Source organism: Peromyscus leucopus, chromosome 10, assembly GCF_004664715.2.
Source record: "Peromyscus leucopus breed LL Stock chromosome 10, UCI_PerLeu_2.1, whole genome shotgun sequence".
Taxonomy (NCBI): Eukaryota; Metazoa; Chordata; class Mammalia; order Rodentia; family Cricetidae; genus Peromyscus; species Peromyscus leucopus.
The window spans coordinates 60,415,375-60,427,487 of NC_051071.1; the positions used below are offsets into that span (position 1 = coordinate 60,415,375).

Consider the following 12,113-nt stretch of genomic DNA (forward strand, 5'->3'; position numbering starts at 1 on the left):
CCCTTACTGCCTCCTGAAAAGAGTGCAGTGTTCTTGTGACACAGATGCCTGGCCATGTCAAGACCCGGCTTCAAGGCTTCAGAGGCAGATGCCGTCCTCCAGGTCCAGTCGCGTTTGTACTTAGAGGGCATGATGTCCTTTGGTATATAGTCTCAGGTCCTTTCAGACTTTTCTCCTTACAACATTTCTCATTCATGCCAAGCTTTGCCTGTGTGTTTGAATGCTATACTTTCTGAAAGAGGCCTACGTCTCCATTCTAAGGGATCAAAGAGCCCATGAAGGTCTTAGTTGTGAGTTCTGTTCTGTGATGTGGTGCAGTTGGTGGCGACAGGTGGGTTCTCGAAGGCGGCCTTGACCTAATTGTAGAAATTCAGGGTGCAGTGATATGCATGACCCATTGTAAAAGTGGAGGAATCCCCCCCCTCTCGTGTGTGTGTGTGTGTGTGTGTGTGTGTGTGTGTGTGTGTGTGTGTGTGTTGTAAAATTTGGAGACTGGTTTTCTTATCCAAGATGGAGTTAATAATTTAGGATAGAGCCGGGCGTTGGTGGCGCACGCCTTTAATCCCAGCACTCGGGAGGCAGAGCCAGGCGGATCTCTGTGAGTTCGAGGCCAGCCTGGGCTACCAAGTGAGCTCCAGGAAAGGCGCAAAGCTACACAGAGAAACCCTGTCTCGAAAAAACCAAAAAAAAAAAAAAAAAAAAAAAAAAATTTAGGATAGAATTACTATAATTTCAAGTTTTTAAGAACCTTCCCATGCAGCCTAACTATATTAGGAGACATTCGAATGACACTTAATATGCCGAGTACCATATCCTGGGCAAAGAAAACCCATGAACAAGATCATGATCCTGTCTCAGTGGTTTTCAGCCTGAAAGGTGGGTCACAGCCCCTTTAGGGGAGCAGGTCAAATGCCCCTTTCACAAGGGTCATCTGAGACCATCGGAAAACACAGCTATTTATACTATGATTCCTAACAGCAGCAAAATCACAGTTACGAAGTAGCAATGGAAATAATTCTGTGGTTGGGTCACCACACACAAGGATCCGTATTAAAGGGTCGCAGCGTCAGGAAGAGTGAGGACCACTGCTCTATCATTGCTGTCACCTGACGAGAGAATGAGAATGTGCCCCACAGCCTGGGTATTTGAATACTTGGTCCCCAAGCTGGTGGCACTGTTAGGGGACATTTAGGAGGTATGGCCTTGCTGGAGGAACTATGTCACTGGGGTGGTGAGCTTCTAGATTGTACAGCCCGGCCTTGCTTCTGTTTCACCCTGGCGTTAACAGAGCTCAAGCCCTTGTCTGGCCATCCTGGCTCATTTGTCTCCAGCTCTAGCCATATTGACACCCTTTCTTCCTGCTCTTCTGACTGTAAATGTGGGTAAATGCCGTGAGCAGTAACTGTGCCACAACAGAGCATTACACTTGTCTCGAAGTTCCCTCTCTTAGACAAAATAGACCCTCACTTTTGAATTCAACCTCACTCAGGTTTTTAGGATATTTCCGTGGCAAATCTAAGATGATTGTCTCCAGTCCAGTTCCCAAAGCTTCCTGTGCCCCTCCCCCACAAGAGCTGGCGAGCACAGACTTTCCTGCATGCCGCTCTGTTGACACTCTGGTCTCCTACACTTTGGGTCAGCGTTGCCCATTAAGGTCTGCTTATGACATTCTTAGCTAATCTGTGGCTTTAAACTCTTCGAATTCCTCCATAAACCCATCCAGAGGCGTTGAACCACACTGCCAGGCACTTAGCCTTGCCCTTCTTCCTTCTGGTTCAGTTCCGGACCCCAGCACGTGGGCTGGGTGGGGTTCGTCCCTGAGTCAGTCTGCTGGAGATACCTTCGCAGGCACTGAAAGTTATGCTTCCTGGGTGATCCTAAGTACAACCTGATTGACAGCAAAGGTAACTGTCACCAAGACAAAGTCCATTAGGGGCGGGACTTAGAAATAACACTTAGAGGTTCAGGACTAATACAGTCACTCTGCCAGCTGAATCAACTAAGACACCTTTGGAAGATGCAGTTACCAAGTCCCCAGGAAAACGCAGGGGGACTTACTTGTGGAAAGTGGTCTGTCTTTTTATCTGTTACTTGTCTTCTGTTTTAGAGTTCTGTTTAGAGATCTGTTTTAGATTTCTCCCTACCCCCCTGGTTTTGGTCATTTCCTTCCCTCCTCCCTTCCTCCCTTCCTTCAATCCATCCATCCATCCATCCATCCATCCATCCATCCATCCTTCCTTCGTTTGATCTTTGAGACAGGGTTTCTTTGTACAGCCCTGACTGTCCAAGAACTAGCTCTGTAGACCAGGCTGGTCTCGAACTCACAGAAATCCACCTGCCTCTGCCTCCTGAATACTTGGGATTAAATGCCCAGCTGGTCATTTCCATTTTATTAAATCTATCCCATGAAATGCTTTAGATTCAAGTTGGATCTCTCTCTCTCTCTCTCTCTCTCACACACACACACACACACACACACACACACACACACACACACACACACACTACAAACCTGTATTTATGTGTAGTGATACACATTTTACTGCATTTAAATTGCTATAGCAAAGTACCAGAGACCGAGTTGCTTATAAACAACAGAAGGTTATTTCTTACAGCTGTGGAGGGGAAGCCTGAGGCTGAGGCTCCAGTAGCTTTGGCACCTAGCCGACAGCTTGGATTTGTCTCGTCAGGGGGTGCCTCACGGCTGTGTGCTCACGTGGTGGTTAGGACAGACAGGCTTCTTTAGGCTGCTTTGTTAAGGACATTAGTCCCATTCATAAAGGCTTTGCTTTCATGACTCAGTCACCTCCAAAATTTTAAAAATAATATTTTTATTTACTTGTTCAAAATCTTATGAACCATTTTTACAGAATATTCTGATCATAGCCATTCACAACTCTACCTACCTTCTCCTGGTGCCTCTCACCCCATCTCCCTCCTAACTTCACATCCTCCCTTTTTACTTTTTTTTGGGGGTTACTAATAACCTCTGAATCTAATTAATTCTTCCCTGTGTGCCTGGGTGTGAGGCCATCCACCGGGCAGGATATCCCACATTTTAATACCATTGCTTTGGGAGTTAAGATTTTTTTAGGGTACAGATTGGTGGCCTGTATGAGTGGGAAGGGAGGAGGGAGACCCAGGACTGTAGGGTACCTTGGTAAAAATGGCGGGCGGGCTCTTGAGTAGGTCATTACCCCCTGGTGGGAGCTGTGTTAGATCTAGAAGCGCCTTGAGCTTGGGAAGGGAAGGGCTAGAACGGTAGCCCCTTTTGTGTAAAACTATGATGGACAAATAGCTTGGACTAAGTGAAGGGGTGCAGGTTTTGAGGGGCTGTGGGGAAAGCAATCTGTACTTAGAAGTGTGGTCACTCACTGAATGTGGTAACTTTTATCCTGTCTATACAGTTGAGGTGGAAATACGGCCACTTTCCAGAAAGCCCGCTGGGTTGAGCATTCCAAACCCGTGTCTTCACTGTCCCTTAGCTGTCTCACCTTATCCTCTGAAAGGGTCCCTGTTGAATGGCCACTAGATGGCAACCTGTTGTTCCCAGCCGGGCGAGCCCTGTCTCCTTAGTGGCCCCCTGTTCTGAGTTTGTAGGGAAGAGCCCGTGTGACAGATGTACCCTAATGGACCCATGAGGTGGAATCTTGTATGTGCATTTGATAGTTGATCTCACTTAAAATATGGGATTTGGTCATTTCTCACAATTGGAGAAGTTCCAGGTACCTTTCAAACACAGGGGCATCTTTCATTAGGGGTGCAAAGGTTACGCCAGGCTGGGCACAGATCCTGTGTTTGGGTCTCACATGCTGCTCTGCCCAGCACCCAGGGTCACTTCGTTTTCTTGCAGCAGCTCTCGCTGCTCTGGTTCCTGCGCCCGAATCTGTGAAAACTAACGATCGCCTGGGACTAAACCAAACAGCCCGTCTCAGTCTGGCCCTTGGCTTTCCTTTCCAGTGAAGAGTAGGAACTTGTTTGGCCTTATACGTGTTTGGATGGACTGGCTTCCTCCTCTGTAAGCCACCACCATTATTAACACTGTTAATTTTTTCTTTAATAGGCTCTTGGTCCTGCAGTAGTACACACCTAATGCCAACTGAGGCGGCTGCCACTCCTGCATCCCAGCCATACCTACCCCACGCTGCCTTGGGTGTTTTTCCAGTCTTTGCCATCCTCATTTGGTTCCAACACTAGGACTACAGTTAGACTCTCAGCATCTCAACCCTTCCTTCCTCACACTCTTTTCAGAGATTCCAAGAGCTGTCGAGGGTGCGAGCCTGATCTCTCCCATAGTGGGAGGTACCTGTGTTGTTTGTAGGATGCAATATGAAATCTTTCCTAGGGGACCATGGGAGACTTAAAGGTCTGATCCTTCCTCCTCCTCCTCCCCCTCCTCCTCCTCCTCCTTCTCCTCCTCCCCCTTCTGCCCACGTTCCCTCTGTTTATCTTCCCAGCCACAGTGTGTTCTAGCTTTAGGACTTGCCACATTCTGTTTGCCACTGGTCCTTTGCACATGCTGTTCCTGGCATCTGGAGGACCTTCCTACTTCTCCAAAATACTTGTCTAGGTCTCGGGTATTTCTCAGCTTTCGTATTAGTCCCTTGAAGAAACTTTTTTCTCACTTTTAAATTAATCTAATTTTAATCTTTTATTTTTCAACATCAGGAAGAAATACAGGGCATTCTAGATGGTTCTGTTCTTGAACAATAAATACTCTGGTTAGTTTGGGGGTTCTAGACAGTTTATTGTAATAGAGAGATACAGACTTGCCTGTATTTGTACTTGGCCACCAAAAAGGAGCTTTTGCAGATTTTACTAAAAACAAAGTAGTGTGCTATTTTTTGAATCATATTTTAGTTAATACACTAAGCACTCATTTGATATAATAGATTATATATTATCTGTTCTAGCAAATAAATAAAAACTCTGCAGAGAAACACAAGGAGCCACAGTCAGCCACGAACAGCCTTGATGTTGCTGGAGAAAGTGAGCTGGTGTTTGTAGGCACATGGTAACTGCATGTAGAGGTCTATTCTGGATGGTCAGAATGAGCTGTGGTAGCCATTCTTCTGGTTTAGAATGAGAGAGCTTATTAAGTATATCATAGGAAATGAAAATAAAAGAAGTTTTACATAGTCAAGTAACAAACATCAGCAAATTGAGTGTGCAAACCATCCATTGGACTTGACTGGGGAACCCCTTGTAAAGCAGCCTGCGGAATTCCCGATAGACAGATTCCCGGGCAGAGGAGGCCCCTGGGTCTTGCAGCAGTCTGGCAGGGTTGGCTGGGAAGCTCCACTAAGGCATGAGCTAGAGTTCCTGATTGGGTGGTCGAGGCAGAACAGTGTCTGCCTCCGGGGGCTTTCCAGGTAAAAGAACAAATAGAGACATCATCACATCTGTTGTTCATCATGTCTGCTGGAAACAGACTGGAGAAGTTGAGGCAGTCAGCTGGGGTCACCCCCTCCCCCTCCTTCCACTCGCCCTAGATACCTTTACATTATAGGGTAAACGGTATAGGGTAACCCTGTCCGAAGGAAATGCTTTGCCCTCGAGCAGCTTTTAAGGGCACCTTGGTTTTTATATTTGCGGTGTTCTGTTGTTCTCCTTAATCCCTGTCACAGCTGGGGGTGGGCAGCCCACCCCCTGACAGGCATGACACGTGACGTGTGTGTTTGAGTCGGGGCTGAGCTGGGACGGAGGACAGTCAGCCCCTCTTCGAGAGTCAGCTTCTCAATGAGTTCAGACAGCGCAGGACAGTTCACCACCGGAACACGCTACAAGGTCAGAGGAGGGCTTTGTGGAGTCGATTCTTGGTACTGCTAAGTGAGTTCTAGAGCCAGAACTTGGGTCACCAGACTTGTGTAACAAGTGGTCCACCCCACCCCCCAACCCCCACCCCTACCTCCCACCCCTACCTCCCACCCCCCACCCCCACCCCCGCCAGTCATCTTGTTGGCCTGGTTCTTCTCTTTAAGCCTTACATGTTGTAAACTGAAAGTTAATTTGTAAAAACAACTCATTAGGGTGCTTCCTTATCAAAAGTAAACACTGTCACTTCCTGGTAAAACCACATTGTCATGGTCAGGGCTCCCTGGAGAAACAGCTGGTTTCAAGTCTGGAGCAGAGAAAGAAGAAAATGGGGGCCGGAACATTCTGTGCCAGAGAAGAGAGCGTGGAAATAAATGCTCAGAGATTGGTGGGGACATGTCAGAAGGAGGCAGACAGCTTCAGGGACCCAGTGCCCAAACTGGGACAACAGTTTGTGCGTTGCAGAGAATAAAGACAGCAGCAGCTGGAACGTGCTGAATTAGAAGGAACAGTCCACTGCGTCCACAGAGAGGGTGGTGGTGTCCGGAGCGCCTCAAAAACTGCTGTGCATGGATGAGTCGGGGTGTTGAGCGGCATGTGCTGCCCTGGGGGAGGCATGTGAGATGAAGGAGGCTGGGTAGGTACAGGGGTGGTGCTTGGAGTGGCCGCCCTCCCCCCCAGCAGAAGGCATGAGGGCTCCCACTGATGGACCTGCATGTCCCTGTGTCTCTACACCAGTACGGCTGACCTGCGGGTTGATCTACAGCCTGCTTCTGGGGATGCTGAGGCATCAGGAAACAGCAGGTTGGACAAAGAACCAATGAACTGGGTCGTCACAGTCTTGAGGTGTCATCACACGGGCCATTTGTGTTTCAAAGCTAGGAAAGTACTTTTAAATGGACACCCTGGGGCTGGGGAGAAGGCTCCGTTGATTTGCTCCCCCTAACGTTAGAAAGGTCTGAGTTTGATCCTCAGACCCCATATAAAAAGCCAGGCATAGTGACTGCATTTGTAAATCCCGGGGGGGGGGGGGGAGATAAAGACCTTGGGGGCTCACTGGCCAGCCGTTCTAGCTTACTCAGTAGATTGCCGTTGAGAGACCCTGTCTGAAAAAACCAAGCTGGGCAGCCCTGAGAAATGGCGCCTGAAGCTGACCTGGCCCGCACGTGCGCGCACACACACATACGTGAACATACAAATAAACCAGTAAGTGGAGCTGACCTGGCCCGCAGGTGCACACACACATACGTGAACATACAAATAAACAGTAAGTGGAGAATCTGGTGCATACCCCTCCCCCCAGCCGTACAGATTAATTTCCGAGATAGGGAAGAGCTTGATGTGGCAAGCCTCCTCGTGGTGTTCCCTGAAGGACATGAGGACACAATGCCGTGTTCCCATCAGCAACATGTGCAGCCGTGGGAATTACCTGACAGCGACACCCTGCAAAGACAGGGGGAGTGGTCTCTAAAGCAACTGCGAAGGCACTTTGCCGAGCAGCTGGAGATGGTACAGGTCTGTGTGCTTGCTAGCTGAGAAACATTGGCAGGACACGGAGATGGCGTGGGGGTTGATGGGAAGTGTCATTGAAGCTTTCAGGTGGCACATGCATGTGAGAGGAGCATAAATGTGATGTGTAGGGGGTGTGTGTGTGAGTGTGTGCTTGGTTACTGTGTATCCGCTTTTTTTTATGCCTTTATCGTTTATTAAAAAGCGCAGAAAGCGGCTGGTCATGATGGACACAGTCCAGCTTCTGGCTTTTTCTTCTTTTGGTTTTATACTGCTCCAGTTTAAACAAACCAACCAACACCCACTCAGGTTGTAATTTACCTTTATTCTGTTTCCTAGATGTGACACAACAGAAAAACTCAGAGCTACCTTGGATTACTTAAGATCATTATTAAACGATACAGCAAACTTTAAGCTCATTTACAGATACGCCTTTGACTTTGCGCGGGTGAGTTCTCTGAGCCTGTCCAGATGTCCGTCCCCCTCCCCACCCTTCGTTTATTGCCTTTGGAGATTTGCTTTTTACACCAAAGCAGAGACCTTGAAAAGTTACTCGCAGGGCACAAGCTAGTGTTTCTAATGCTTTGAAAAAATGCTTCTGGGCAAAGGTGTGTGTTAGCTAAAAGCTCCTGTGATTGGCTTAGGAGTAAGTTGTGGAGGAGCACGTGATACTCAGAACAGTCCGATAGATTTGAAAAGCCGTCCTTTCTCACACAAGAGACCTTCAGTCCTCCAGGGACTGGAATACTGATCGTACCTAGTCCAGTCTCACTTGGAAACTGCTACTATATTTGGAAAGAATGTGAACTCAAACCAAGGCTGACTTCCTGTTGGTTGCTTTAGTGATTCAAGTCCAAGTTTGTGACAGGGATTCCCTGGGGGTGATTGAAAGCCTGCTCATCTTAGGTGCAGAATTCCAAAGGGCTAGCTGATGGTATGTTCCTGGAGACCCGGCCACAGCCCTTGTAATTACGTTTTATTCCAGATTAGTGTTTTCTCTGTGTTTGTATGTTTGTTGGGTTCAGGTGGCTAGACTTTGGTTGACTACATTTTTTAAATCTTTCTTTCTTTTTTTCTTCCTCTCTCTTTCTCTCTTCCTTCCTTCCTTCCTTCCTCCCTTCCTTCCTTCCTTCCTTCCTTCCTTTCTTCCTTTCTTTCTTTCATTAAGTAGAGGGAGGAATGTATCTTCCCTTCTCTGTCTTCACTCTTTGGCTCTATAAGTTTAGCACCAAAAATGTATTCCGTGGTGAGTTATAATTCGTCTGCAGTGGTTCATTAGTAGTGCTATGTGGAGTCATAATTCATGTCATACTGATAATTGCAATCTAATGAAGTCACTGTGCGCATGGTACAAATGAAGAGATGAGGTGTACATGTACTGTTTTATGGAATGGCATTCGTGTAATTTATTTGGAGGTAGAGGCTAGGTACTTCCAGAATAGGTACTAGTTTCTAGGTTAAATAGTTCATTACATAATTTCCCCCCCTCTTTTGGGTTTTTGAGACAGGGTTTCTCTATGTAGCCTTGACTGCCCTGGAACTTGCTCTGCTAGGCTAACCTTGAACTCACAAAGATCTGCCTGCCTCTGCTTCTGGAGTGCTGGGATTAAAGGTGTGCACCACCACTGCCTGACTCCCCTGGATTTTTATCATACGTGTTGAGGTCTCTTCAGGCATATCCTAACTTTCTGCACCCAGATCAGCTCTTTCTGGCCTCCTGCGTAGGTGTCAGAATTCTCGTAGTTGCCCTCTGCTGTAGAATTAGGTCTCATTTGCTTTTCCTGACTTCACCCACTCTGGATCAGTCACTGTGGCCCACCTTGCAGGAGCTCCTTGGGTTTCCTCTCTCTCGGTGCCTCCAGCCCACCTCTTACCACATTTATATTAGCATGTGCATCCTGATGTGGATGATGCAGTTGCCCCCATGACAGCCGGATGTTTTATCCCCTTCATACAGGAGGTGGGTCAGAGGGAAGTGGAGAAATTGTCCTCTGTCATGTTGCTAACAGACAGAAGATCACACTGAAACAGAGGACTTGAATCTGTGGCTTCCTGCAGCCCCACATAATCATGTCCCCATCACCTCGTGATGTCTCTGTGGCTCGCTGGCCCTGATGCCTGACCTTTCAGCCTGTCCACTTTCTGCTTCTGCTCATGATGGGCTGTTCCCTGGAGCGCTGTTTGCACGCCCATATTTCTGTCCATCTCCAGGCCAGGGACCCCGCCACTTGCAGCCTCCTGGGTCAGTGTGTCCTGCAGGATTTGTGCCACAGTCACTTCACAGCCTCGGTGACTACTTGGTGTGACCCTGGGGTTTGGGGGCAGGCTCTTCATGCTCCCGGTAGACCGAGGACTGTGGATTTTATGTGCGTCCAGTAGCGTTCTTTGCCTTTAAGGAACATCTCAATAGATACTGGTGAATGTTTCCTTTTTACGTAACGATGAATAACAACTACTCATATTTTATCACTTAATTACCAAAGCTGTTCAGTTCAGCCTGAATATACACTAAGGTGAACTTGTTAACAAGCCTTTATTTTGTTTAGCTGTATCCTACAAGTTTTGGGAGGTTGCATCCTCACTTGCATTCAGTTAGGATATTTCTGGGTTCTGTTTAATGGGCTCTTGCTGTGTAGCCCAGCAACTCGTAACCTCCTGTCTCAGCCCCGCTCCCTTGGGATTTCTTTTTGACACACTGATCATTTAGAAATATGTTGATAATTTTTCAGGTATTTGGGGTTCCCCAGCTAATCTTTGTCTTATGGATACCAAGTTTAATTCTGTTGGGTAGAGAAGTATATTGTCTGTCTGTTTAGTATGTGGTCCAGTATGTGACCCGCTCTGACTGTTTGTCACACATGTCGCTGTTGCCTGGTGACCGTGGGGTCAGTTTGGTTGATGGTGTTCGGGTCCTCACTGACTGCCGTCTTTGGGAATGTTGAATTCCTCATTTCTAACTCACTTTGTCACCTCGTCCTCCCCCTCCCCCATATATTTTGGAACTCTGACGTTAGGTTTAGACATATTGTTATGTCCTGCAGGAACTGATCACTTGGCTTTATGAAGTGTGCTCGTCCCTTAGTTTCGAACTTCCTTTGTGAGGAATGCAGCCCACCCAGCGTTCCTTCGGTTATGGTCTACATGGCATGCCAGTTCTTTCCCTTCCTTTAACCTGCTGGCCTCTTTGAGAGTGGGTTTCTGAAAGATGACGTGCCTGTGGGTGTGGCAGGGCGTGTCTTAAAGATGCTGATGCTGCATCTGATGTGAATGTTACTAAAGTTATCCCCTGTCTGTCTGACCTGTCCTTCAAAGGAAAGGATTGTCATTGTTCCACCTCGTCCTCTTTCCATGCCCCCTTTAGGACTCAGATGGGGTTTCCTGTTTGCTGGGAGGCTCACTTCTCCCATGCTTTGCTACCCATATCTCTATTGTATTATTTCCGCTGCTCACCCCGGGCCTTGCCTTAGTGCTTTAAAGGTTTGTGTTATACATATGTAAACGTGTGAGAACCTTGACAGAGATGCACTCTCATTTTACCTGCCATACTTTGTACGTTTGACTCACGCTTCGAGTCACTTTGTTTAAACAGGCAAGTATGTCTGCTGCAGGTACCCAGGTCGATGCTGCTTCCGAGTTCTTTCCTCTTGGCAGACCAGTCTTTAATATTATTTTCCTTTTGGCGAACAAAACTTCCTTAACAGTCCTTTCAGGACAGAGCTGCTGCTGGTGGTTTTATTAAGAATTTGGCTTGGCCTTCAACTTTGCAAGATGCTTCTCTGGGAACAGGCTCGGAGGCTGACACCGCCCTCCCAGTGATGTCTTCCTGCCATCTCCAGCTCTGTAGCGTCTGATGTCAATTCCCATCTTTATTTTTTGAGCATAATGTCTGTTTACTGAAATAGTTTTTCTCTTTTCTTGGCTTTCCAGCAAGTAGACCATGATGCTTCCAACATGACTCTCCTGGTTATTAATTCTGATTGGGATTTGTTGGGCTTTTTGAATCTGTGGGTTCATAGTTTATATTAAACAGGAAAATCTTTTAGATGTTTATGTTTTATGTTCTGTCTCTTTCTTCAACTACAAAATGTTTGTTATATTTCTTGATACTGTCCCACAGGCCACCGGTAGCACATTCTGCTCATTTTAAAGTTTTATTGCTGTGTTTTCCATTATTAATCTTTTCTTTTACATTATCTGATCTCCTGTTAACATCTTTCATTGCAGAGACTTTAATTTCAGAAGTACATTTTTTTTTAAATGCCTTCCATTTTTCTCTTCTCCAGGACAGTGTTCTTGTACCCCCTCAAACATCTAGAGTATGTGTATTAGAAATGCTTGACAACTCTATCTGTTCCTTCCAGTGTCTTGGTTTCTGGGTGCTGTGTTGGGCAAGGTCCTCTTAACTGTGGCTCTTGCTGTGGAGGTCAGCTACTGCCCCAGTACTTGCCTCGGAGCAGGATGTGAGGTCCGATTTGGTTGCTGGGTGTGCCTTTCCTTGTTGCTCTCCTCGGAAAATCCGAGTGTGCTTTGAGAGGGTGGTCCAGAGCAGCCGCTGTCCCCGGAATCGGTGTGTGCTTTGAGAGGGTGGTCCAGAGCAGTCGTTGTCCACGGAATCGGCGTGTGCTTTGAGAGGGTGGTCCAGAGCAGCCGCTGTCCCCGGAATCGGTGTGTGCTTTGAGAGGGTGGTCCAGAGCAGTCGTTGTCCACGGAATCGGCGTGTGCTCTGAGAGGGTGGTCCAGAGCAGCCGCTGTCCCCGGAATCGGCGTGTACTCTGAGAGGGTGGTCCAGA

At 47.4% G+C, this 12,113-nt stretch overlaps 1 protein-coding gene across 9 annotated transcripts in view; it reads left to right on the forward strand.

Annotated features, from left to right (window-relative positions):
• The window catches only part of Dcun1d4 (defective in cullin neddylation 1 domain containing 4), an 85,369-nt gene that overhangs the window by 62,018 nt on the left and 11,238 nt on the right, over nt 1–12,113 (forward strand). For all 9 annotated transcript variants that reach the window (XR_005092338.1, XM_037209097.1, XM_037209098.1 and 6 more), the window contains one exon: nt 7,663–7,771. Coding sequence is in view for 8 of the 9 variants with exons in the window: in XM_037209097.1 (XP_037064992.1) it covers nt 7,663–7,771 (109 nt within the window). In the remaining variant the exon portion in view is untranslated. The remainder of the gene's footprint in view (nt 1–7,662; nt 7,772–12,113) is intronic.